At 50.4% G+C, this 24161-nt stretch overlaps 1 protein-coding gene across 2 annotated transcripts in view; it reads right to left on the bottom strand.

Annotated features, from left to right (window-relative positions):
• Positions 1 to 10263: 10263 nt before the first annotated feature.
• The window catches only part of LHX2 (LIM homeobox 2), a 31484-nt gene continuing 17586 nt past the window's right edge, over positions 10264 to 24161 (bottom strand). Inside the window, exons 4-5 of one of the 2 annotated variants that reach the window (XM_033124149.1) lie at positions 20455 to 20660; positions 10264 to 11136 (exon numbers count right to left, since the gene is read on the bottom strand). In XM_033124149.1, coding sequence (XP_032980040.1) covers positions 10849 to 11136; positions 20455 to 20660 — 494 coding nt within the window. In that variant the 3' untranslated portion in view covers positions 10264 to 10848. The remainder of the gene's footprint in view (positions 11137 to 20454; positions 20661 to 24161) is intronic. The other variant, XM_033124150.1, reaches the window with a different exon arrangement.

Raw genomic sequence — 24161 nt, 5'->3', positions numbered from 1 at the left:
GGAGCCCAGGACGGGTGGATCCAGGCATCCATCAGCACCAGTCCACTGAGTGCTTGCTGCATGCCTGGCCCTGCTCTGGGGCAGCCGGGGTGATGGAGGTATGGGAACCAGGAAAGAACTGAGAGTGGGCATATTGGCATATACTAGGAGGAAAGTAGCAGGGTGCAGGGGGCGGGGGGCAGGGGGAGTTCTCATCTACATGTGAAGCTTCATCTTGCTTCTAAAACTGCAGGAGACCTATGGCAAATCTTCATCAAGCTGTTGGAAAGATGAAATAAGACAACTAAGGGTGACTCTCCCCCCCCAACCCCCCTGCAAACCCATCATTGCCTGGAGGGAGGCAGACAACTAGGGTATAAATCTCAGCTCTGCCAGCTGTGTGACCTCATCATCTTATGCCCAAGTCTCCTTATCTGTAAAATGGGGCTAATACTTGTACCAACTTCACATTTTGAGAATTAAATGAGACATTTTGAGGGTTAGATGTGATAATGAATATAAAACCCTTAAATCATACCTATCGTAATGTCCAGCACAAAAAATCACACAGGAACATGTCTCTATAGATGTAAATAGGTATCTTATGCCCCCCTGCACTTTACATCTCAGCACAGACCTCGGCCTTTCAGGTGGCCGTTCCTGACCCTGACCCTGGGTCGGGTGCCCCAGTTACATTCCCTCACAAGTCCCCCTTTGTCCACTCCTCCTGGTAGCCCTCCTCACCCATGTAACCACCCCAGACTGTGTCTTCCCCATCAGACTATGCACCCACTATGTGCCAGGCTCTGTGCTGGCCCTGGGTACCCAGAGGTAAATCAGATACTGGCCCCGTCCTCTAGGGGGTCCCAGCCTGGAGGTGTGGAGCTAGATGTATATACGCGTACAGAGCAAAGATCAGTGAAAAAACCCAGTGGATTTGGGAATGACTTTGAGGACATTATAAGAATTACAAAGGATCATGGCAGCACAGTGCTGGCATTCAGCCTGATGCACAGTAGGTATACCCCCAAGCCATAATTACATAAAATGATACTATTTAATAGTGGAAAGACCTGGAGTCAAGAGCTGGCTCTGCCACTTACTTGCTGTGTAACGTTGGACAAGGCACTGTCTTTCTCGGGGCCTGAATTTCTCCATTTATCAAGGAAGATGCTAATACTAAATACCCATCTTAAGGCGCTGGTGAGAGTCCAGCATGTGGAAGCACTTTCTGGACTATTAGAGGGTTAATTCCATCAGCTGCAAACTAGCCAACCAATGCCACTGGGGAGAACACAGCCTCGGACACAGGTTTTGGACCCAGCCTGGACACCCCCTTGTTTTGTGACCTATGGCTAATGGCTCAGCCTAGTTTCCTCATCTATAAAGAAGGAACAATAATACCTACCTCTTAGGTCTCCATCAGGAGCCAAGGAGTTCACAATAATAGGAGCTAATATTTGTTGCACACATTCAATGTCAGACAGCGTTTTTAAGTGACTTTTATATGTTAAAATCTCTGGTCATTTTACAGCTGAGGAAATTAAGGCAGAGAGATTTTAAGCAACCTACCCAAGGTCACACAGCTGGGAAGTGTTACGTATTAGGACATAATCCTGATAGTTCAGTGGGCACTGGAGTCCAAGGTCCTAATCACCCAGCATCACTTCCTTTCCAGAACTTGTATAAAGAGCTTAGCAATAGCACACAGTCAGGCCTCAACAAACAGTAGCCATTCTTATGATTTTTATTAATATATTGTGTTGGTATCTCATGATCTTAATTACCCATCAATCCCTTCTTGGAGTAGGGCAAGCTGGAGCACTTTGCGCCTGGGTGGGTGCCAGCTGAGAGCTGGCGCCAGGAGCCCAAAATGCAGGCAAAGCTTTGTTTCCTCATCACACCCAACAAGAGTCAGCCTGTGGGGTGGTGGGGCAGATGGGTCCAACACTGGGGCTGGGCCCTCAGGTGAGCACAGATGTCACAGGCGGCCCTCTTTGCCCAGTCTGGCGCTGGACACCCACCCGGCTCCCGGAGCAGGGTAGGGCCAGGAGAAGGAGGCAGGGGCAGACACTGGGCCTTTTGTGCCCTGCTCCCCACGCAGCCCAGCCCAGAAACCCGTCCCCACCCCAGCCCCAGGGTGCACACTGCCCTCCTGGGAGAGGAAAGAATTCGGTCTGGAATCGGGAGTCCGGCCAGCACCCTGGCTCCACAGCTTTCTGGCCAGGTGTCCTTGGGCCAGTCCTTCCTGCCTCTATGCCTGGTTTCCTCATCTGCAAAATGATTCAGGTACATACAGATGGGGGTTAGGGAAGAAAGAGGAAAGGAAAACAGTGGTCCTGAGGGGGCCTGTAGCCCCTGAGGGGGACACAGCAGGGCTCTGGTCACCCCTCTGTTGGATGAAAACATGGTTAGGGTTTTTTATCCCCTCCTTGGACTGGCCCATAACACACTTCCGCCCTGACATACACCCCCAACCTACAAACAGCACACAAGCAGACACCACCTTGAACACCTGTGCACACATGAACACTCATCCTCATGTGAACACATAGACGTACACACACAGCTGATCAGACACACACATCACAACAAATACATGGACACCCCCACATTAACAACCACAACAACATGATCACGGTCACAGATACACCAACACCAGAACACACCCCTTGACTACATCCACCACACCTCAGTGCACACCCCACAGCCCCCCGCCCCCAACACACACCACATAGATAGGCTCCAATTCTCCAATTGGGGCCACTGGGGTCAAAGGGAGCCCCTCCCAGAGCCCATGAGGGGTGCCTGGAACTGCACCTCCTCGTCCCTTCCCATACTTGGGAAGCCCCTCAGGTTTGAGGCCTCTTTAGCCCTGCCCAGAGGCCCTCAGGAATGCGCCTAAAGGAAAGGGTGGACCTACTATGTGTCAATCCCTGTGCTGCGTGTTTCCGCACCATCATAGCCACTCAACTCAGGCTAATGCAGTACCTGGCACACATTAGGGACTCAGAATGATCCCGTTTTGAAGTTGAGGAAAGCGTCCAGAGCCCGGAATATTTCTCCAGTCTCTGACCCCCTGGGGAATTTTTCAGCGCTGACCGGGTGGGTGAGGAGGAAGGGCTGGGGAAACCCCTGGGCAATGCCGCGGTGCACCGCCAGGCGGCGCCCTCCACCCGGCCCCTGCAGGGGCTCGGTCGTCCCACACCCGGCGTTCCTCCTTCAGTCCCCGCGATGCACTGGCCGGCTCCCACCAGGCTTCTCTAGGTCCGGGGAGGGCGCCCCCGCAGGATGTCTAGGCTCCTCACCCTGCCGGATCCAACCTCGGCTCCGGCTTCCGCCTCCTCTCCAGTCCCCAGGGGCCTCTGACAGCTCCAGGCCCGCAGCCACCCCCTCTGCCCGGAACCACCCCGAAGCCCACCCCCACGCCAGGCTCCTTCTGAGGGCCTCTGAGGCTATCCCACAGTGGAGCGCCCTCCCTCTCCTCTTCTTCTGGAGCAAAGACACATAAAGGTGCCTGGGTGAGAGACTGACTTGAACAAATCAGCAGCAGCTCCCAGGAGCGGAACACTCCTATGTGCCAGGCACTACTCAAGGCGATGGCTGCATGAGTTATGTCATTAAATATTCACAGAACTCTATGAAGTAGGCACTACCATTACCCCCGGTTTACAGATTTAAGATGCTGGAAGCTCAGAGAGGTTAAGTAATTTGCCCAGGAGCCCAGCAGCAGTAAAGTGGCAGGATGGGGGCTAGAACCAAAGCTCTAAGGCTAGAACCTCAACCACAGTGAATGCCCATGCTAATATCTATTCCCTCCTGGATTGAGGAAATTTTTATTAAGGACCCTCCACCGGCCAGGCATTGTGCTGGATATAATATAAAGATGAAGACAGAGACACTGAGTATGGAGCTTAAAGTAGCAGGAAAAAGAGTAAAATAGTCGCAAAACATATACCTACAGATTCATCCTCAATTCACTCACTTACTAAAGAACCCTGCGCCTAGCACTGTGCTGGGCACGCCAACCCGGGCAGCCCCAAGCGCCCTGTTGGGGTACTTACAGCCCTGTGTGGTGACAGGGGCAAAAGTTACAGTAGGGTCAGGCAGGGAGAAAGCTAAACAGGAAAGGCTCCGGAGAGGAGAGGGTGTTGGAACAGGAGGTTTTGAAGGGAAGAGGAGAGATAACCCGCAGGCAGAGGGCCCACCCAGCATGTAAAGCACTGATGAGTTTGGTGCACCTGGCTGGCTTTAAGCCCAGAGATGGGTGGATCCCAAGTTGTGCACCAGTGAGGTGGGCAGGGACCAGCTTGTTACCAAGTCTCAGATACCAGCTTAAGGACCAACTTGCTCAGGAGAGCTGGGAAACTCAAAGAAGAGAAGCAATGGGTACATGTCCCAGGTCCCTCTCATGCCTCCCTCATGTGACTCGGAGCCCCCTGCTAGGAAAGACAGGCCAGCACTTTGCTGTCTCAAAGGCATCAAAACTCAACAGTCCAAACCCCAAAACCCTGATCATCTTCCCCCGTCCTCTTCCCGTTGACTTTTCCCCATGGCAGTGAAGGGCCCCACTATCCACCCAGTTGTGGCTCTGCCCCCTTTTTGCTCTCCCTTCCCCCATAGCCAGTCCATCTCCTCTGCCTCCATCCAGTCGGATGCCCCATGGTCTCTGGCTGACCTCAAGGGCCTCCTCACGTCCATCTCTGTCCCCTCCTGCCCTGACACATCATTCTCAGCTTCCTGGGACTCTTGGAATGAAGATCCAGGCACGTTGTCTGGAAAGCCCCTGGGCATGTCTCCAGCCTACCTCCCACCATTGTGGTCCTTGCTCTGAGAGCTCCAGCCACACTGGTCACCTTTTAGTGCCTTACTTGCTGGGCCTCTGGGAACTTTGCACAGCCTGTTATGCTTTTCCCCCCACCTCCCCTTCCACTTGCTGAGTTGATTCCCACTCGCTTATCTGATTTCTCCAGGAAGCCATCCTTTCCCTTGCCTGTGTATGTGCTCTCACGGTCCCACATATGCCTCATCACAGACATCGTGAGGTAGTTACTTTTGAGGCTGTTTGACATTTGTATCCCACACGAGACTCTGAGTTCCATGAGGGCAGGGACCACCTTATTCACTGCTATCCCCAGTGACCAGCACAGGGCCTGTCTTTCAGCAGGATGGACCCAGCTCTCTTGCTTCCTGGCGGGGTACCCTTAGGTAAGTCCCTTCTCTTCCCTGAGCTTACATTGCTTATCCCTAAAATGAAGGAGTCAGATGGGCAGTCCCCAAGTCAGACAACCTATCAGAATCCCTGAAGGAGTTTTTAAAACTGCACAGGAAGTCGGCAGCCGCAGCAGATTGGGAGTGGGGAATGGGAGGCGGTATAGACGTCACGGGAACGAGTGGATATTGATAACTGTGGGAACTGGCCAATGAGTACTTGGGGGTTCATTATACACTTCTGTTTACTTTGTATATGTTTGAAATTTTCCACAATGAAAAGGTTTTTATAAGCTACAGCAAGCAGCCAGGGCTCCTCCCCAGTGAGTGGTGGGGAGCTAGTAAGGGTATTTTGAAAAAGCTGCTGGAGTGGTGCTGAAGCCCATTTCTGGCTAGAGGCCTTCTCAGGCTGCTTCCAGCTCCAAAGAATCGGCAGCAATTCTCTCTTGCCCACGTAGGTGCCGCTCACTGGTGGAAAAATACCACAACCTGAGCATGCGCGTCTGTCCTCTCCCTTAACCCCCCCACAGCCTCAAACACTTCTAGGTCAGTTGCCTGATCTTCCAACTCAGAAAGTCCCCCAAAACATCATCCCCTGTTAGCAGCCTCTTCTGGGCTCGCCCAGCCTCCCGAAACCCCAGTCCCAGCTGCAGTCGTACATGTTCTGCTCCCACAAGACCCCAGGATGGACCTGAATTGCCTGAGTGCCCCCAGCCACAGTGCCTGGCAGGGTGGAGGGATTGAAATATGCTAGCTGAAGTGAACTGAATTGCAATGAAAAGATCTTTGTGGCCCCCAGGTTCTGTGATCCTGGGCCAATGACTTCTCCTTGGCCTCCTTCTCTGAAACGGAATGACAATCTGTGTCCTACAGAGCCGTGAGGAGGACGCAATGAGATCATTATAAAGGTTGCAGGTTGCGTAGGACTTTTACAGCTGAGCCAGACTCTCCTTGCTTGGGGCTCCCCCAACCCCAGGATTCCCTCATGCTGGCTGTTGATGCATCTGTCTCCCAGAGAGCCCAGGGGCCAGAGGCAGGGGTGGTTGGCCAAATCATCTCCATATCCCCAGTCCCCAATGCCCAGCACTGAGCCAAGGAGAGAGGGAGGGACAGAGTGGGGAAAGGTAGTAAAGAAGGTATAAAGGGTCTGCTGGCACTCCTAGAGTCCCCAGGGGCCAGAGGGGCCAGGGTGGCCCTCCCTGGGCCTCAGCTGGCAGATGAAGCCTGGAGAGGTCCACTCTTGCCAGCAGGACACACAGGCCACAGCCCAAACCAGGAAGCTGGTTCTGCCACGTGGGACTCCAACCTGAGTACAGGGTGGGAGAGGGGGCCTAGGAAAGAGTAGGGGCATCAGAAGCAGCTCCCCAAGGCCTCCAGGACCAAGTTCCAGCTGATATTCAAGGCCGTCCATGAGCTGAGCCTCACCCACCTGTCCAGGGGCACCCCAAACATTAAAGTGCTCTTCACTCCCAAACGTGCTTTGTCTCGTCTTGCCTGTGTGCCCTGGCTGTTTCCTCTGCCAGAATGGTCACCCTGCTCCCTTCTCCACCCAGTCACCTTTGATACATTCAAGAGCGCATTTGTTTTGTGCACCTGAAACTAATAAAAATAAAAAATAAAAAAGCTCGCACTGCAATTATCGTCTTCTCCTGGGAGGCTCTCCTGACTTCTCAAGACAATTCCTCACGCCTCTGTGCCCCGCCTCGCCTCACCTGTATTTAGTCCAACTAGGAATGTAGCACGAACTTATTCTCTCATGGAATCCTAACAATGCCCCTTCAAGGTACATACCATTGGCCCCATTTTACAGATGAAGATACCGAAGTTCCGAGTGGCTAAATAAGTACCTTGCCAAAATTCTTTCAAGGCAGAGGAGACTGTGGAAGGTCTTTTCTATCTGCCCCAGATCTCCCACTCTGAGGAAAAGGGGACTTGGTAGGGTGGGACAGGACAGGTCCCTGCAGATCGCCTAATGCCAGGCATGGGTGTGGGTGCCAGGAGACGGGAGGCTCCCCATATCTTTAGCACGTTGGAGCCCAAGGGGTCTCGGACATGGCCCCTTGGTCCCCTCTGTAGCTGGCGTGCAGGGAGGTAGAGACAGAGCCACAGGTGGCAATGGTGATAGCACCGTCTCCCTCCCTCCCATCACCAGTGGACAGAGCTGGGCTGGCAGCCTCAGCCTGGTTCCCACCAAGCGCCTGCCTTCGTTTGCTTGTCTCTTCCTCAGTCCGGGTTTATTATTTCTGCCTGTCATTGGGTTTCACCTTCTCACTCTGAGGGACTCTCATTACCAGCCTCAAAGCTACCATCTCTGTTTCTCTAGCTTGGTCTCTCTGAACCTCTGCTTCTCTCCCAGGGTGTCCCTTTACCTCTGAGTCTTCTCTTCTTAATCTCAATTTGCCTTTCTCTATGTCTCATCATCTCTCCTCCTGTGTCTTTGACACTGTCTCTTAATCTCGGTCCCTAACCCCGTCTCTTTGTTTCTCCGCCTCTCCACAGCTCTGTTGCTCTTCTTGACTCTCTTTCCATCTCTCAGTCTACCGTCTGACTTTCTCTGCCCTCTGTGTCTTTGTCACTGCTCTTGTCTCTGTCTCTGCATGTATCTTTGTCACAATCCCTTTCTGTCTCTGTGCCCCACTCTGTCTCCCAGACTCGGCCACTATCTCTCTGCCTCTCCCCTTATCTCCCTGTCTCTGCCACTCTGAGTTTCTCTGTGTGTGTCTTTGTCAGTCTCTGGCTGGGCGGAGGGCAATACCTCCCCCACAGCGCCCCCATCCCTGGCCCAATAGCAGGCCCTGCCTCTAAACTTGCTCCCATGTAGGCGGCGGGGGGTGGGGGGACCCCCAGGCATCATTCCAGGGCCTGCTCCATCTGGGTGGCAGTGCTGACGGATGAGATAGGGATCGGACTCAGCTCTGTCCGGGCCTGAGCAAGGGGCACAGCCAGGCTATGCGAGGGCGTCTGAGTGCCTGCAAATGTTTGCATGTGTGCAGCTCTGAGTTTGTGTGTGGGTCTCCCTGGGTGGGGTGGTCTGGGTGTCTGTCTAAATATATTTGTGAGCGTCTGGGCCTGTTTATGTCTGTCTGCGAGCACTTGTGTATGTGTGTCTTTGTGTGGGGCTGTCTGGGTGTGAGCACCTCAGCCTGTGGGTCTCCCCACCCCTGAGTGTCTCAGAGCATACATGCATCTTTGAGCACATGAGCAGGTGAGTCCCTGGAGTTGTAGGTATCTGTGTGGCTGTCCCAGGCCAGGCCCTCTGCTCGCATTCTTACACAGTCGTCAGTAAGGTAGATTCTATTCCCCTATTTGACAGGTAGAAAACGTGAAGCTCTTAACCCCCATGCTTGGATGTGTGACTATGAATGTATGTGTCTGCTTAAGGTTGAGAGTTGGGGTCTGGAGACGGACAGATTTGGTTCAAATCCTGCCTCACCCCAGGCAGGTTGGCTAATCTTGGGCAATTCTGAATTCATTCAGCACACAAAGTATTGATCAAAATGAGATAAAATTAGCCCGTGGCACTAGAAGTCAGATTAGGTACTACCTTGGAAGGGGCTGCCCGAGAGAGGGCCCAAGGGAGCCCTCTGGGTGCTGTAATACCTTATATCTTGATTTGGGTGTGGTTTATGTGGGTGTGTTCATTTGGAAAACATTAATCAAGGTGTTCATTTCAGACATGTGCACATTATACATCAATATCACAGTTTACAATTTATTGATCTCCTACTATTTCCCAGGCATTAAATAGAAATAACAATAGTAGTGTGTGTGTGTGTGTGTGTGTGTGTGTGTGCGCTCGCGCGCGCGCACGTGCGCGTGCATGCGTGTGTTTAACGTTTCAGAAAGTGAGTCAGCCCAGGCTTTAAACACTCCGTCTATTCCTGACGCACTCCCTCCCCACACCCTGTCCCAACCCTGATGGCAGAGGGAGGGAGACCCCAGCTCTAGGTTGGATTGTTGCCCTGCCCAATCTCTCCCAGCTGTTTTCTCAAGGCAGTTATGATGTGCCCTCGGTATTTTCAAATAGATGGGCCACTGGGGGGCATTTTGCTGGGTAACTGGTGGCATTCAGTGAAGCTGGTAACAGAGTACTCTGCAGCAGGGCTCAGAGCGAAAAATGAGGGGTGTAAGATGTCCAGGGGATACACACCATACCTGCTTGATGCATTCAGCAATGATACGCAATGCCTGGATACACACAGTCCTGCTCTCTGCCTGCAACATCCTCACATGTCACCTGTCATTCAATACAATATATGGAGCCCCTATTATATGCCAGGCCCCCTGCTGGGACCTTCAACACACCTTACTTTCCCTCACCATAACTGTCATATAAGGGTCATTATTTTCATCTCCTACCTGGGGAAACTGAGGCCCAGAGTGGCGAAATGGCTTCTCTCAACTCACACTGCTCAACAGTAGAGACTGCAACCCCACTCTTCCTGCCTCTAGTTCACCATCCTCTCTGGATGTCTTTTCCCTGGATTTCTAGGTTGCCTGAAGCTTTAGCAAAGGAACCAAATTCATTTGCTTTTGCCCTCTTAGGAGATTTTTAAATTTTGCATAATTCATTAGGAAATCCGGGGTTTAAGCTGCCCTTTGGTGACAACATTCACTCTTCATAGGGAAAGGCCTCCCTCACTGTCTGACACCCCCTTCCAGCCCAGAGAAGAGCAGAAAAGGCAGGTGTGATGACCTTTGACCTCTATCATGCAAGTATCCAGAAGGGCATCCTTATTTAATATTTGAAAGAACAGATGAAGGAATTAATGGTATTTTGTTTACATACCTTAGAACATATTCATGCCGTGTTAAGATTATCTCGTCTGTCTCTGCCTCCACTCTAAATTGCTTGAGGGTAGGACTGTATAGACTTCATCTCTGGATCTCAACGAGCAGCCCAAAGCCTGGCACAGAAGAGGGGCCCCATGAATATCATAAATAAATATTTATAAAGTATTATAAATAAATACTATAGATAAATAAGGCAGGCCCTGGAATTTATCTCTAGGCTTCAGCACGACTCTTAAGTCCTATGCATTTCACACCCAACTAAACAACAGTGGCACCAACTAGTTTCAATAAGTGGTTTTATTACTGGTTAGATTTTACAAATTCTGATATTCGAACAGACTTCCACCTTAAAATTCTAAAACAATGAAGTGACCGTTGGAGGGGGTTTGATTTTTCCTTTTTTTTTTTTTCTTTTTAGGACTATTCAAAGTAACAAACGTTTTTTTTTTTTTTTACATTTTTGCTCTGATCATAAATATACAGAGAGAAAAAGAGGGAGAGAAAAATGAACAAGTCGTCCAAAGTATGGAGATAAAACAGTATTCCTAAGGCACGTGGCAGTCTTTGAAAATACAGAAGCTCTAGCCAACTTAAATTATTTGTTGTTTTTCCTCGCTCAGTCCCCAAAACTGTACAGGGACACAAATGTTGTGTCGCAGATAGATCTTCCAAGTAATTCCTCAGTCCACACCACTGCATTAGCTGGACACGCAATTATTTTCTTCCTCTGTTTCCAGGCGAGATCCTAAAATGTGGTTAGTTAGTTGCTCAAAGCCTCTATTTTAAAATACACTTGGAATTCAACTAAAGATAATTTCTTTTTTAAAGAAATTGTGGGGCAAGGGGCGGGGTAGGCGCAAGTCATTAGAAAAGGTTGGTAAGAGTCGTTTGTGAGGGACTGTGAGGCTCGTGGCCCTCCAGGTTGCCAGGCACAGAAGTTAAGACGGACGTCACAGTTGGCAGGGTGGGACTAGTCAAGTCTGTGAGGGTGGTGGGAGTGCTGGAGGGGCTGAGCGAGGCATTGGAGAGCTCCGAGGCTGGCCCCGATGGCGTCCCCGTCTGCAGTGCCGCCTCCGTGGACTTGTCCACGCCGGTGTTTTCCTGCCGTAAGAGGTTGCGCCTGAACTTGGCCCGGGCATTCTGAAACCAGACCTGTGTGGGGCGAGAGGGAAGGGCTGGTTAGGGGAAGGCAGGCAGCGAGGTGAGAAGGGCTGAGCGACGGAGCACTTCCTGGACCGTTTAACTCAGAAATGCTAATCGGTGTTTTGCAGGGGGTTGGGGGTGGGGGCAGGGGTAATGAACGAAAAGATGGGCTGACAATATCTTGTTCTTAATAAAGTGAAAATGTCCTTTTCTTTCACTGGCTATTACTGGGTTTCCCTTTCTGTTAGAAGGTTCCTGAGCTGAGCTACCCTCTCCAATATCGCAGCCACTGGTCACATGTGGCTAGTAAGCACTTGACATGGGATTAGACCAAATGTGGCTAGTCACTAGATGAAAACACACAACTGATTTGAAGGTTTAGTATGAAAAAAAGGAAGGTAGAATATCTCAATAATAATTTTTATGCAGATTACATGTCAAAATGATAATCTTTTGGACATACTGGACTAAAAATCTACTCCTAAAATTAATTTTACCAATTTTGTTTTGCTTTTTTAATGTGGCTACTAGAAAATTTTAAATGTAAAATTACGTATGTGATCATGTTGCATTTCTTTTGGACTGCGCGGTTCTGGAAGATTCATGCAAACCAAATCTTGCTTGTTTTTCAGTGGTTGAGAGATTTCACTTTTTCAGCATTCGCCTTTAGGCACGCAATAGATCCCCAAGTTCTTGTTGATACAATCTTTAAAGTGTTTCATGGTCACTAAGTCTGGGAAATACTAGAGTGGTGTAAAGAACACAGGAATCAGTCAATAAAGAGTTACTAAGAGGAAGAAAAAGACACTGATCCTACTCCCCACCATCAGCTGGAGAGGACTGGAATCCTGGACCACTGGTTTCCAGTCTCAGGGCTGCATGGGCCGAGTCGGAACAGCTGCCAGAGCGGAGCAAGGCCAAGGAAGCTGTGACCTGTAGATTTCCTCTCCCAACCTGCCATGTCCCAGTATTGCTTTTGAGGGAGGTGGGATGGGTTGCACAGTTGGAACTGAACTGAGTATGAAAAGAATACCACAAAGACAGAATAAGGGTTTACTTTCATTTTTCCTGTGGCGCAGACACACACACGCATCCACACCCACACCTTTGCACACGAGCCTTTACACACTCATGAAGATGAGCATAGAAATTCATCCACACAACTCCCCTCCCCAGAATGCCCGCCTATCTAACTGCACAGAGAGATCTGGCTGTACCCAGGGATCCTCAAAATACTTTGGGAGAGGCCTAAGAAACCTAGGCCACTGTGGAGGACGGGGGTAGAGATGGGGGCTGTGTCTCCCAAAGAAATAAGCCCGAAAGGCAGGGCCCCCTCACTTCCCTGTGCGTGAGGAAAACACCCGCCAGAAGCCTCCCCATAAAACACAGGGCCTTGGGGGATTCTGCAGATTCTCGGGTGTCCAGTTGCGAATTTCCAGATGTGCCTCCATCTGCCTGTCTTTCCAGTGTCTCAGACAGGGGTGGGAAGGGCCAAGGCCTGGCCTTCCCCTCCCCTGGGAACCACCCCAACTACTGGAGCCTGTGGCTTCACACCGCCTTTTTGGTGGCCTGATACACTTTGGGCTCAATTAAAAGCACAGCCGCGAGAATCCCATAGTAAGAAGGGAGACACAGACCCTGTGAAGCCAGGAAACAAAACTCTCTCCAGCATGCTGGATCTTCCCAGGAAGAAAGCACATTTTCCCTGGCCTTGTGCCCAAAGCAAGCCTATCACCTCTTCTGGAGGCCTGCAAATAAGCCCCGTGCTTCTAAACCATCCTCCACGTGCTCTTCTTGGGGTGGAGGATTCTTCCCTGTCCAGCCTGCAGAAATCTATCGGGGTGAGACTCTGTGTCCACCTGGCCCAGGCAATGACTGATGGAGAAAATGGATGGAGAAAGGCCCAGAGGCCCTCAGAGAGAGGTGACTTCCCCAGTTTTATGGACGGTCGGATGAGGAAAGCTGGAGACTTGGTGCCACCCTTTGCCACTGTCCTGGCCTGGTATCTATCTGTCCAAGCAGCAGCTGGAGAGGGGAGCCCCAGTGGTAGCACATGGCTCATGGGTCCGAGGTGCCAAACCCTTGGGAAGGACTGGAACCGGTTAACTGCCAGCTGTTTGCTCTTTCTCCATTGTTGCCCCTAACAGAGGCTTGTAAACAATAACACCATCTTCCACAAGTGCCTCTCTGCTTTACTGGGTCTGAAGTGCCGGGTCTGGTGGATGAAAATCAACAACTCAACTACCGTGTTTCCCCGAAAATAAGACCTAATGCGTCTTTTGGAGCAAAAATTAACATGAAACTTTTACTATAATATAAGACCCGACTAGGTCTTATTTTCGGGGAAACACGGTAAAAGGCGGCTGCTGTGGGGTTTTGTGTTGGGTTTGTTTTTCACCTTAAGCGGGGCTTCACCAGAATTCTCTCCCAGGTATTTTAAAAAGTCTCCTCCCGGGTGGTTGTTGAGACAGGGACCCTGTCTGAGTCATCTTCATGACCCTGGGGACATGGCACAGGGACCAGCAAAGAGTAAGAATGAGTAATAAGCATTGAGTTAATAGTAAGAACAACACGACATTTAGGGACTCTTACTATAGTGCCAGGCGTCATGCCACCCTCTAATATGCACAGTCACAGGTGATCTCCATGATAAATTGTCACCATTTTATAGATTTAAAGACAGAGAGGTTCAGAGAGGTGAAGTCATTTGCCCAAGGTCACACAGAGGCCAAGCTGAGACTGGAAATCAGGAATCCAGGGTATCTGCCATAAAAAGTCCATGCTCTCCCTACCACATGTTCCTGAGCGAGTCAGCAAGTGAGTGAATGAATGAACAAACAGAGAAGGAACTGTGCAGTGAAAAGAGCACTGGATGTAGCTTCCAGTTCTGGTTCTGCTCCTGACCAGCCAAGTGACCTTGTGTGAATCCGTTACTTCTCAGCCTGCCTCGGTTTCCCCACTTGTTCCCCAACAAGAGTGTTGGACCACACCACACGATCTCTGCCTGGGATTCTAGGGCAGCTGCAATAAGGAAGGAGGTGATCTGCTCTCCCCACCCATCTTCTGAAACCGACAGCCCTCTCTCTTCATTTGCAGGGAGTGCCTAGCCTGATACACAGGGCATCCCCAGTAAGTCCTGAGTGAATGAGGCAGCCCACATTAATCTGCGTCCTTTCCTCAGGTACGAACTGGCCCTGCAGGCTGTTTGCCTCACAAACCCCCTCCCGGATTCGACCAGGAGGGCCAGCGGGAAACCTACTTTACCCTACAAATCCATTCCTGGGTCATTGAGAAAACCAGACAAAAGCCAAAGCTTCATGACCAAAGATGTCCACTGTGGCATTTTTTAAATATATATAATATCAAACTAATGTCTGACCAACTAGGGCAAGCAGAAGTCATGACACAGCGACTCCACGCAGTCCAAGAGGAAACGTCTTATGACAAATGTTACGTGAGAAAAAAAGAATTTAAAAAATTATGTTCTCTGGTATTGAAACTTCGTAACAAAAATAATGACAAATATTATTCACTAAGTGCTAGGCATTGTCTAAGCAGAGTTCTAAGCATTTTACACATATTGAGCCATAACAGTGCCTTATAAGGAAGGCACTAATATTATTGCCAGATGAGGAGACTGAGGCACAGAGCCAACCAAAGAGGTGGAGCTGAGATGTGAATGCCGGCAGTCTGGGTCCACAGCCTGACTCACTACTTAACCTCTAAACTGCATACCTGGATTACTGGTTTCCTGTGCTCTTATATGGGTGACTTTCCCCTTATTTTTATAACCTGTCTGTATGGTGGTTCCATCATTTTACAAAAATTTAAAAGGCTTTAAAGAACCAAAATAATAAGCACTGGACTGGACATCATGAATCCTTGGTTCTAGCCCCAGGACTACAACTACTTTACTGTGGGGCCTTGGGTGAGTCACTCCACCTCTCTGAGCTTTGGTTTCCTCTCTTCTAAAATGAGAGATTCAGGCCAAATCACCTATGAAACCCCATCCAGCATCAACCAGCGGTGACTAGATCAAATACTCCCCACAGCCCTGTGCAAACAACAGGCAGAGCAATGCTCACTCTCCCCATTTTACAGGTGGGGAAGCCAAGGCTCAAAGGCCCTAGTTTAAACCTCACCTCCTCAGGGAAGCTACCTCCTTTACCAAGTTAGGTCATTGTGTTATATGCTCTCATTGCAGCCCTGTGTTTTTCCTTCCTAGCATTTCTATTTTATTTTCGTCAAGAGCTAAACAAGGGTCTGTGGCCACATAAGTTTGCAAAATGTTAGAGTAAACCAAGTTGAATCTCTTCAAGATTTCTCAATGTCTGTATTAATGCTGACATGCTCTAATCTCCAAGACAAAGAATAGTCAACCTGTAGCATTTCCCAAACTTAATTTGGTCCTGAAGTCATTTAAAAAATATTTTTAGTATGAGATATGTCATACATAGAGAAGATTAATCATACCACCATTTTAATTATTTCCACAACACCTTGTTGTACCTGTGTCTCCCCTCTGCAGTGTACGAGCCAGTGGGGCCTGTTCACAACCTAGGTCAGTGCCTCCCACCCCGCCCGGAATGTGGCAGAAGGCCAGTGTATTTGTTGAATAAGCGAGTGAACAGAGGAAAGCTCGTGTGCTCAGCTCCTGAGTTCCCACACAGATTAATGATGACTAACTCATCATCTGAAGAATGTTTCTAAACTGTTGGTGGTTAAAATGTATTTTCTTTCAAAGGCACACCAGGAACCTCTAAGGAGACCTTCACCCATCCAAATCAATCAGCTCACCAACCCGCTCCCCAAGCCCGGGACATCTTAACATTCTGCCTGCCTTCCTCTCCCCCAAAAAGGAAGAGAAGGGACTCAGAGAGGCATGATGTACGGAGGAGTGGTCTCCAAACATGTGTGAAGCTCAATATCTTAATGCACCTCTGTCCAAGGGGCCATTCTGTCTACTGGTCACCTTGCTCACTGATGGATAGTCAGTATTGTGGTTGCCGTGCTGCTGAAGATGACAGATTTGAGCACTTTTATACACTTAGGGCTTTACAACAGGATTCCTGCTCTCACACCAAGACAAGGCGTCTCTGACCCACTCTTTCCCTCTCCCTCATCTGTCCTGCTGCCTTCCGCAGCTAGATCCAAGGTGGGGGAACCACAATCCACGCACTGTGCTATCTTGTAAAGAGCCATGGAATCAGGCCCACCTAGGCGTGACTCCTAGCTTCATCACTCACTAGCTGTGAGACTCAGGGCAAGGGTCCTAGTCTCCTTGAACTTCAGTTCCCTCATCAGCAAAATGAAGACAAATTTTTTAATGTGCACAAAAGAGGTTGGTAGATTGAACCCTGCTATGTAAATGTATGTGAAATGAATGTACACATTGAGTCCCTAATATATACTTTATAAATTACACTTTATCTCATTTACTCCTTGCAACCATCTAGTGAAGTATTGTTATCACCTCCATTTTAAAGCTGAGGCCACCGAGGCTCAGAGAGTTACATCACTTGCTCAGGATCACTCAGAGAGTAAGTGGGAGAGCTGAGTCTGAACCTCACGTCAGCTGACTCCACATTCCAGCAGAGACACTGTATTTCAGGACTAGCATGTAGACGATACCTATGCATTATGGATTCAATAATAGGCTGGAGCCCCCTACACACACACACACACACACATACACACACACACACCCCATCTACCCTGGGAACACAGCCTCACCCTCAACCTGCTTCTGCCATGTACTCTCTGAAGGGTTGAGATGGACCACAACCTGCAGGGGGCACCCAAGTGATGAGGAAGCATTTCACAGCACTTTGTACCACGCCGGAGCCTTCCCGAATTCATTGTCTCAATCCTCAGGAATCCTCAAGGTACAAACTATTATCATCTCCATTTCACAGATAAGGAGTTGGGCCCCGAGAGGAAAGCTAAAGTGCCCAAATCACACCGCTGGTAAGTCAGAAAGGATTTGAACCAGTTTGTTATCTTCCAAAGCCACACCACCAGCTGCCTCACCCAAATCTGCTCCCATCCCTTCCTTCTCCCCCAGCTGCCCCATCAGCAGTCAGGCCACCTGGGAGACAGCCCCTCCCATCCAATGCCCGGCTCCTATAACGTCAAGCAAACCAACTTCACCTCCCTTGGTCTTAAGCTTTTCATCTATCAAATGGGCAGGAAAACATTAAGGTAAGGTAGATGAGTGGCTGGAAAGATAATGCTTTGCAAACTACTGTGTAATCATGAGCAGCTGTGCTGTTATGGAATATTAAGGATTTCAGCAGGAGATAGGGAGGTCTGGGAGGAGGGAGAAAGTGGTCTGGTATGCCTTACAGGTATGACCGCTCCTACCCCCAACAACATACAGACCCTAAATGATACTCCCACTCGGAGGCAGTCACTGCTGGGTTGGCTTAGAGGAGAAAGAGCAATGCCCATTGATCAGATGGGACTGGGTTTGAATCCAGCTGTGCTACTTCCTAGCAAAAGTGTGACTCGGGGCAAGTGGAAATCACCTGGGCCTCAATGTTCTCAAATGTCCACTGGGGGCGGAGGGATCACGATATCTGACAGTGAGGACTCAATGAGGAAATGTATTTCACAGGCCTTTCAAAGTGCCTGACACGTAGTACAGCACATAAATATTTATTGATTAGTAAACACACCATAACTGTCAGTGTTTTTCTCCCTCAACTAGTCCCATGGCCCTGGCTTTTCTGAGTCCCCACGGTGGAGGGGGCATGCATGAATGAGGGGCCCTCGCTCAGGATTCTAGGGGAGCTGGGGACAGGGCAAACATTCACCCGGGTCCCTCATGTGAACCTTTCTTCACACATAGGGTAAGTGGTCCCTTCCCTGATCTCCCACAGAATCCCCTCCACACACACACACAACCCATCATACTATGGGAAACAGATTGTGGGTCTGTCTCTAAACCTCATAGTTGAATTTCTTCGGGACCAGGACTTTGGTTCGTTCATCTGTGTCCCCAGGGCCTGGTGCCAATAGATATTTGGTCAGATGAAAGAGTGAGGAGAACTATACTGAAATCTGATTTGCTACTAAATCAGGTAACCAAGCTTCCTGCCTCACCAGTGCCAACAGAGACTGGCTTCTCCCCCCAAATTCAGACTCAGCTACGGGCACTTACTCTATTTCACTTAATCTGGAGAACTGGGAGAGGTATGTGCCCTAATGGTACCCATTTTACAGATGAGAAAGCTATAACTCAGCGAGGGTAACTAATTTGTCCAAAATACATAGCCAGTGAGTAAAAGAGCAGAACCCAACTTAGGTCTTCCTGAATCCAGCTCCGCCTGACTCCAAATCCCTGCTTCTGACCCGGTCTGCTCCGTGGGCTTGACTCACAGAACCGCCCCACCAACACACCAGAAGGGCAACTAAATAGGGGAAGAGACAAAGTTTCCTACTAACCAGAGAAAAGGCGGCAGTCGGGGATCCTCAGTCCAAAATCGCCCAGGGCTGAGGAACAAAAGGGATGCCAAGAAAGGTCCCCCAACGTAACACCAAGAAGGTAAAGTCCGAGGGAAATGGACGAGGGGGATCTGAGACCAGGACGGTCGCATCAACGTCCCTTCTCTGCTCTAGCCCAGGCCAGAAGGACCCTCAGGCAAAACAGACCCAAACCGGAGAGAAAGGGCCGGCGCCAAGCGCTGTGGTGGTGGGGCGGGCCCAGGGAGGCGCATCAGCACCCTATTGGCCAGCCCTCGCCTCCCTCGCTACGTCACCGAGCCCGCCGGAGACCAAGCTGCCCCAGACTCCCTCGCGATGCTCCGGGGTTCTGGCAGCGGGGCCAAACTGGCCCGGACTCCCGGCTCCGCAGAGATCTGAGGACCCTCGCCCGTGTCACCGTCCCATCTCGCCACTGCCGTCACCCCCAAAATGCTTTCTTTCTTTCTTTTTTTTCCTGACAGATTGGTAGGGAAACTTAGGGCGGCGTCACCCTCACCCCCTCGGTGTAGCCTCCCCGCCCGCGGCCCTCAATCGCCCACAACCTGGGTCTGGAAGGTGGTTCAGACTGGCCTGAACTAGAATCCCAGCACCTCCCCTCCTGTTGTGAGACCATGGTCAAAGCATTTCATCTGTCAATTTTCTTACCCCAAAATGTGCATTGCTATTCCTAGGACCACACGTTCTGAGGAAAAATTGGTTAGGTATGCTGTAAAGGGAGATATTCTCCCACCTTATCATTGCATGAATGGGGACACTGAAGTCCAGTGACCAGAATAATCGTTCATACTAGTTAATATCAGTTCGTTGATTAGTTAATGTTATTCTTAGCTCCCATCCACTGGGCAGTTAAGTGTCAGCCACTGGGGTAGACACTTAACATCATCTCAATGGCTCTTCCAATAAGCCTGCAGCATAGATAATTTTTGTGTCCATTTCACATATGAGGAAACTGAGGCTCAGAGGAATGAAGTGACTTGCCCATTAAGTAAAAGGAGGAGTTGAAGAGTTGACAAGTGCTAGCCCAAAGCTCTGCCACGAGTTAGGGTCATGCAGGAGCCTGGGACGCCCCAAACTGGAGTTTTGAATGTCTTTGGGGTGATGAACAGACGCTTTGGGAAATCTGGTGAAAGCTCTGGATCCTCTCTATCAGGAAAGCACCCTTATAGACAACAAGCGCAATTCTGCTCAGTTTCAGAGGGCCGAGGTACTTCCTCCTGCTTCCTGGGGGCAGACCCCAGAGAGCCCCCCCCCCCCCGGCCCACCCAAGGGATCTGCCCACATGCACCCCCCTTTACCAAGCCTTGCTTCTGGCAGAGTCTGAGAAACAACAAAGAGACAGAAGAAAAATCTAAAGAGAGACCGAAAGAAAGAGACAAACCAGAGAAAGCAAGTGAAGAGCAAAAAGCAGAAGGAACTAATGACTAGCAGCAGTTGCTTGGGATGTGGGGCCAAGGTGGGGGGAGGTCTCTGGATTTATCTGAAATGCTTGAACCTTTTACAACATGAACATATTTGAGTGTCACTTGAGTAACAAATAGCAACTAAGAGTTGTTCACTAGATAGAAAGAGACTGAGTATGGAGACAAAGAGGACAGAGGGATACACAAAACAGAAAAAAATGAGACACAAAAACTGAAGGGGAGAAAAAAACTGTAAAATTGGGAAGAAAGACTGAAATATGGATAGAGATAACTGAAGAGATGGAGAAAGAGAAAAGTAAACAAAAGAGAAAGGCAGACGGAGAACGGAAGTTCCTCCCAAGCTCTACCGCCCGCTGGGGGATTCTGCCCCAGTCCCCAGCGGCCGCGGATACCCCCAACCCCAGCCCCGACCCCAGCTGACCTGGAGGACCCGCTTGGTGAGGCCCGTCTTTTGCGCGAGCTGCTTCAAGTCCTTGGCGTCGGGGTTGTGGTTAATGGCAAAGTAAGACTTCATGGTCCGAAGCTGGTGGTGCTTGAAGGAGGTGCGCATGCGCTTCGTCTTCTGGCTGCTCGGGTACGGCTGGTCGCGGTCCAGGTGCTCCGCGTCGTTCTCGTTGCAGCTCAGCGCTGCGGAGGGAACACAGAGGCAGCAGGTGAACCTCCTGACCTACCCCACACACACACACTGCCTAGCGCCCACCCGCCTCACCCGCCACCAAATGTTTCTAGCCTCGGAACCACACTGCGTGTGCCTCACCACGCTGAGATAAGAGATATTATCCCCATTTTAAAGATTTATAGGGTAATTTGAGGCCCCGGGAGAGTGACCTGCCCAGGGTCATTCAGCTAGGAAATGGTGGATTCAAACCCAGCTCTAGAAGAATCCAAAACCCATTCTGAGCCACCATGTTACAATAATAAAATGAATAACAACAACAGCAGCTGTAATTTGTTGATGGCTTATTTAACTCCAGGTGATGTGCTAACGGGCTTGACAGGTACATTTTCATCCAATCCTCAAAACAACCCTATGAGTCAGGTAGTGCTTTCGCCTTTTTTACTGACGTTGAAACTGAGGTTCAGAAAGGGAAGTCACTTGACTTAGGACTGAGGATCCAGCAGTGCAGGGACTCCGGAGCCCACACTTTTCCTGTTTCCCCTGCACTCCCTAAGGAGGGGGCTGTCACCGGTCTTCCCCCACAGTGTATGGAACAGGCACCTGGAAGTCGCTGGCTGACATCTCTCCACTTACTTTCATTTCTCCCTTATCAGTTCCCACACCCAAAGGTACTGTACGACCCCTGGGCCTGCCTCGGGCACTGGGCTGGAGGTCGGAAATTGTATTTTAGAGTTTAACCTTCACAGCTGCCCTGTGAGGCAGTTGTTTCCTAGTTTTTCAAATAGGATGAATGAGGCAGGAAAGTTAAGCAATCTTCAGAAATCTCACAAGAGTGACAGAGTTCTAACCAGAAAAGGAAGGAAGTTGGAGGAAGAAATTAACATGTATTTGACACCTAGGATATGCCTTTGGGTGGCTATTGCTATTCATCCCATTTTACAGATGAGAAAACTAACACTAAGGGAAATGAAGCCATGTGCATATGGCCATACCACGGGTAACAGCTGAGTCTAGATTCTTCACTGTAGTCCTTGCCTTTTCTTTCCACTAGACCACAAAGGCTGGCAAAGATGAAGCATGACTCTTTGGGGAACCTGTCCCCATCCAAAAGGGGCCCATCTGGGGCCTGGCTGCCAATGCCTGGAAGACACTGGGAGTGGGGGACAGGGGTGGAAACTTTGGGCCTCAGAAAGTTGCTTGGCAACCTGGTAGCTGATTGGGACACCCAGTATCCCTCTTCAAAATCTCCTTGTCACATCCCAAGACACTACACACATAAGGTCTTATTTTGGGGAAAGCCTCATAGGAGATTAATTCAGTTCCCCGAAAGTGGGCAACTTGGAATATATCTTGTGCCTCATCATGTGCCCACAATAGAGCTGCCAGAATTAGCAAATAAAAATACAGGTTGCCCAGTTAAATTTGAATTTCAGATCATCAATGAAAAATTTTTTAATATAACTATGTCTCAAATATTGCACAGGACATACCTACACCAAAAATGTATTTGTTGTTTACCTAAAATTGAAATATTGCATGGTATACACTTAAACTAAAATATATATATATATATAGTTTATTTAAAATTCAAATATTGCAGGAGATACCCTTACACTACAAATTTACTTGTTGTTTACCCAAAATTCAAATTTCACCGGGCATCCTGCATTTTATCTGACAACACTATCTCTGAAGTACTCCCGTTTTCCTGGTGACCTTCCCCTCTCCCTGCCCCGCTGGGAGTAGCTCCTTGCAGAACGAATTTGCCAGATACAGGTCTTGTCCTTAACCTTGGAGCGTTGGCAAGAGGCTACACCCTCTAGGGCCCCTTCCCACAAGCACCCAGACACCCAAGTCCCCCACCCAGACTACTCCCACTGACAGCACCCAAAGTGAAGAACTGGGGTCCAGCATTTAAAGGGGATCAGAAAATGACTCCAAATGGGATCCAAGGAAACTGCCCTGCCCCCTCCTCAGGAGAGCAACCCTCTTCTTGCCCTCAGTCCCCAGCTCCATGAGGGGTGGGGCAGACCTCCCCACAGGGGATCTCTGGGCCCATCCCTCCACCCAGCCCCCGCCGGGCCTTGCTGCTGTTAATGAGCTCCGTGGGGACCCCAATGCCCCATGTACCCAAGGGATGTGCCCCAAGAGCAGCCTAGATGGGGGGAGGTTGTACGGGGGAAGGAGACAGAAAGGAAAGAGGAGAGAGACAGAGGTAAAAAGACCAAGAGAATGAAAAGAAAAAAAAGGAGAGAGGGTAGAAAGGGAAGATGGATAGAGGCGTAGGGGAAGAGGAGAGACAGAGGAAAAGAAAGCAGTGGAGACGCAGAGAACCAGAGAGAGATAGCTACAAAGACAGAAAGAAATCTGGAGAGACACGGAGCAAGCCTGAGGGGACAGTGAGGCCCGGAAATAGGGCGGAATGTGTGGTGGAGGGTCCAGGTTACTGAACTGAATCTCGGGTCTCAAGGAGACCGCGTCCCTGTGGGGAGGCCTATTCTGAATCCGTTACTGGCCGGGAGTGGCGAAAAAGGGAAAAGGAGGGAAGGGGAAAAAGGAGCCGGTAGGGAGGTTGAGGCCCGCCAGCAGCCGGGGCAGGGGGCTGCGCTGGGGGAACAAGGCGGCGGGGGGATTAGCAGTTAGGCCCAGATTTGGCCGGTGCCCCAGGCCCCCTCACTCCCGCCCCCAACGCCCGGGGCCGGGTCGAGATTCCCCAGGATCGGATCCGGGGAGGAGCGAGGGGCCGAGGGGAGGGGGAGGACCAGGCTTTCTCTCTCCCTTTTTTTTTTTCCTCTCAATTAGGCCGATTCAATGGAGCTAAAGAGCTCGTAAAATCATGAATAATTTACTCGTGATCTGTTATTAACCCATCGGGTTTCGAGCTCTTGTCGCTGGGACTGAACCTGTAATCAAATCTGACTTCGCCTCATTTTACTAAAGACGAGATTGTAGGTTCAATTGTCTAAATAATGGATTGGAATCAAATCAGTAATTACGCCGCCAGGCACACACACACAAAAAGCTGGGGATGGGGGAGGCCCGGGCGTCCGGCAGATCCGCGCGCGACTCCCGCGGCCGTGGCGCGCAAACCCCGGTGCAAAGTGCGCGGCACGGGCCCCTCGCTGGCTCCGGCCGGCTTGCCCGCACCCCTGGCCCGCGGGCAGCCCCACTCTGGGTTGGGGGCAGGTTTCAGTTCCGCCTCCCGGACCCGGGCTGCGCTCTCGGACCAGAGGGACAGCCAGAAGAGGGCCGCCGTGGCCACCGCCCCGGAAGGACTTTCCGACCTGCAGCCCCGCGGCTTCGGCTGCCTTTCCCTAAACCGCGGACCCGGCGCACCGACGGCTCTTGCTCTCCACTCTTCCCGAGCCCACCGCCCTTTAATAAGGGATCTCCTCCACGCACTGTCACCCAGAGCGATGGGCTTTGTAGGAGTCGGTGTGGCTGGGCCCCTCGGTGCGGGACACTCGCACAAACAAGCTCCTGTCCTCACAATCAGAAACACACACAGA

The sequence above is a fragment of the Rhinolophus ferrumequinum genome, chromosome 12 (assembly GCF_004115265.2).
Source record: "Rhinolophus ferrumequinum isolate MPI-CBG mRhiFer1 chromosome 12, mRhiFer1_v1.p, whole genome shotgun sequence".
NCBI classification, from domain to species: domain Eukaryota; kingdom Metazoa; phylum Chordata; class Mammalia; order Chiroptera; family Rhinolophidae; genus Rhinolophus; species Rhinolophus ferrumequinum.
This window is presented reverse-complemented; position numbering and strand designations above follow the sequence as displayed.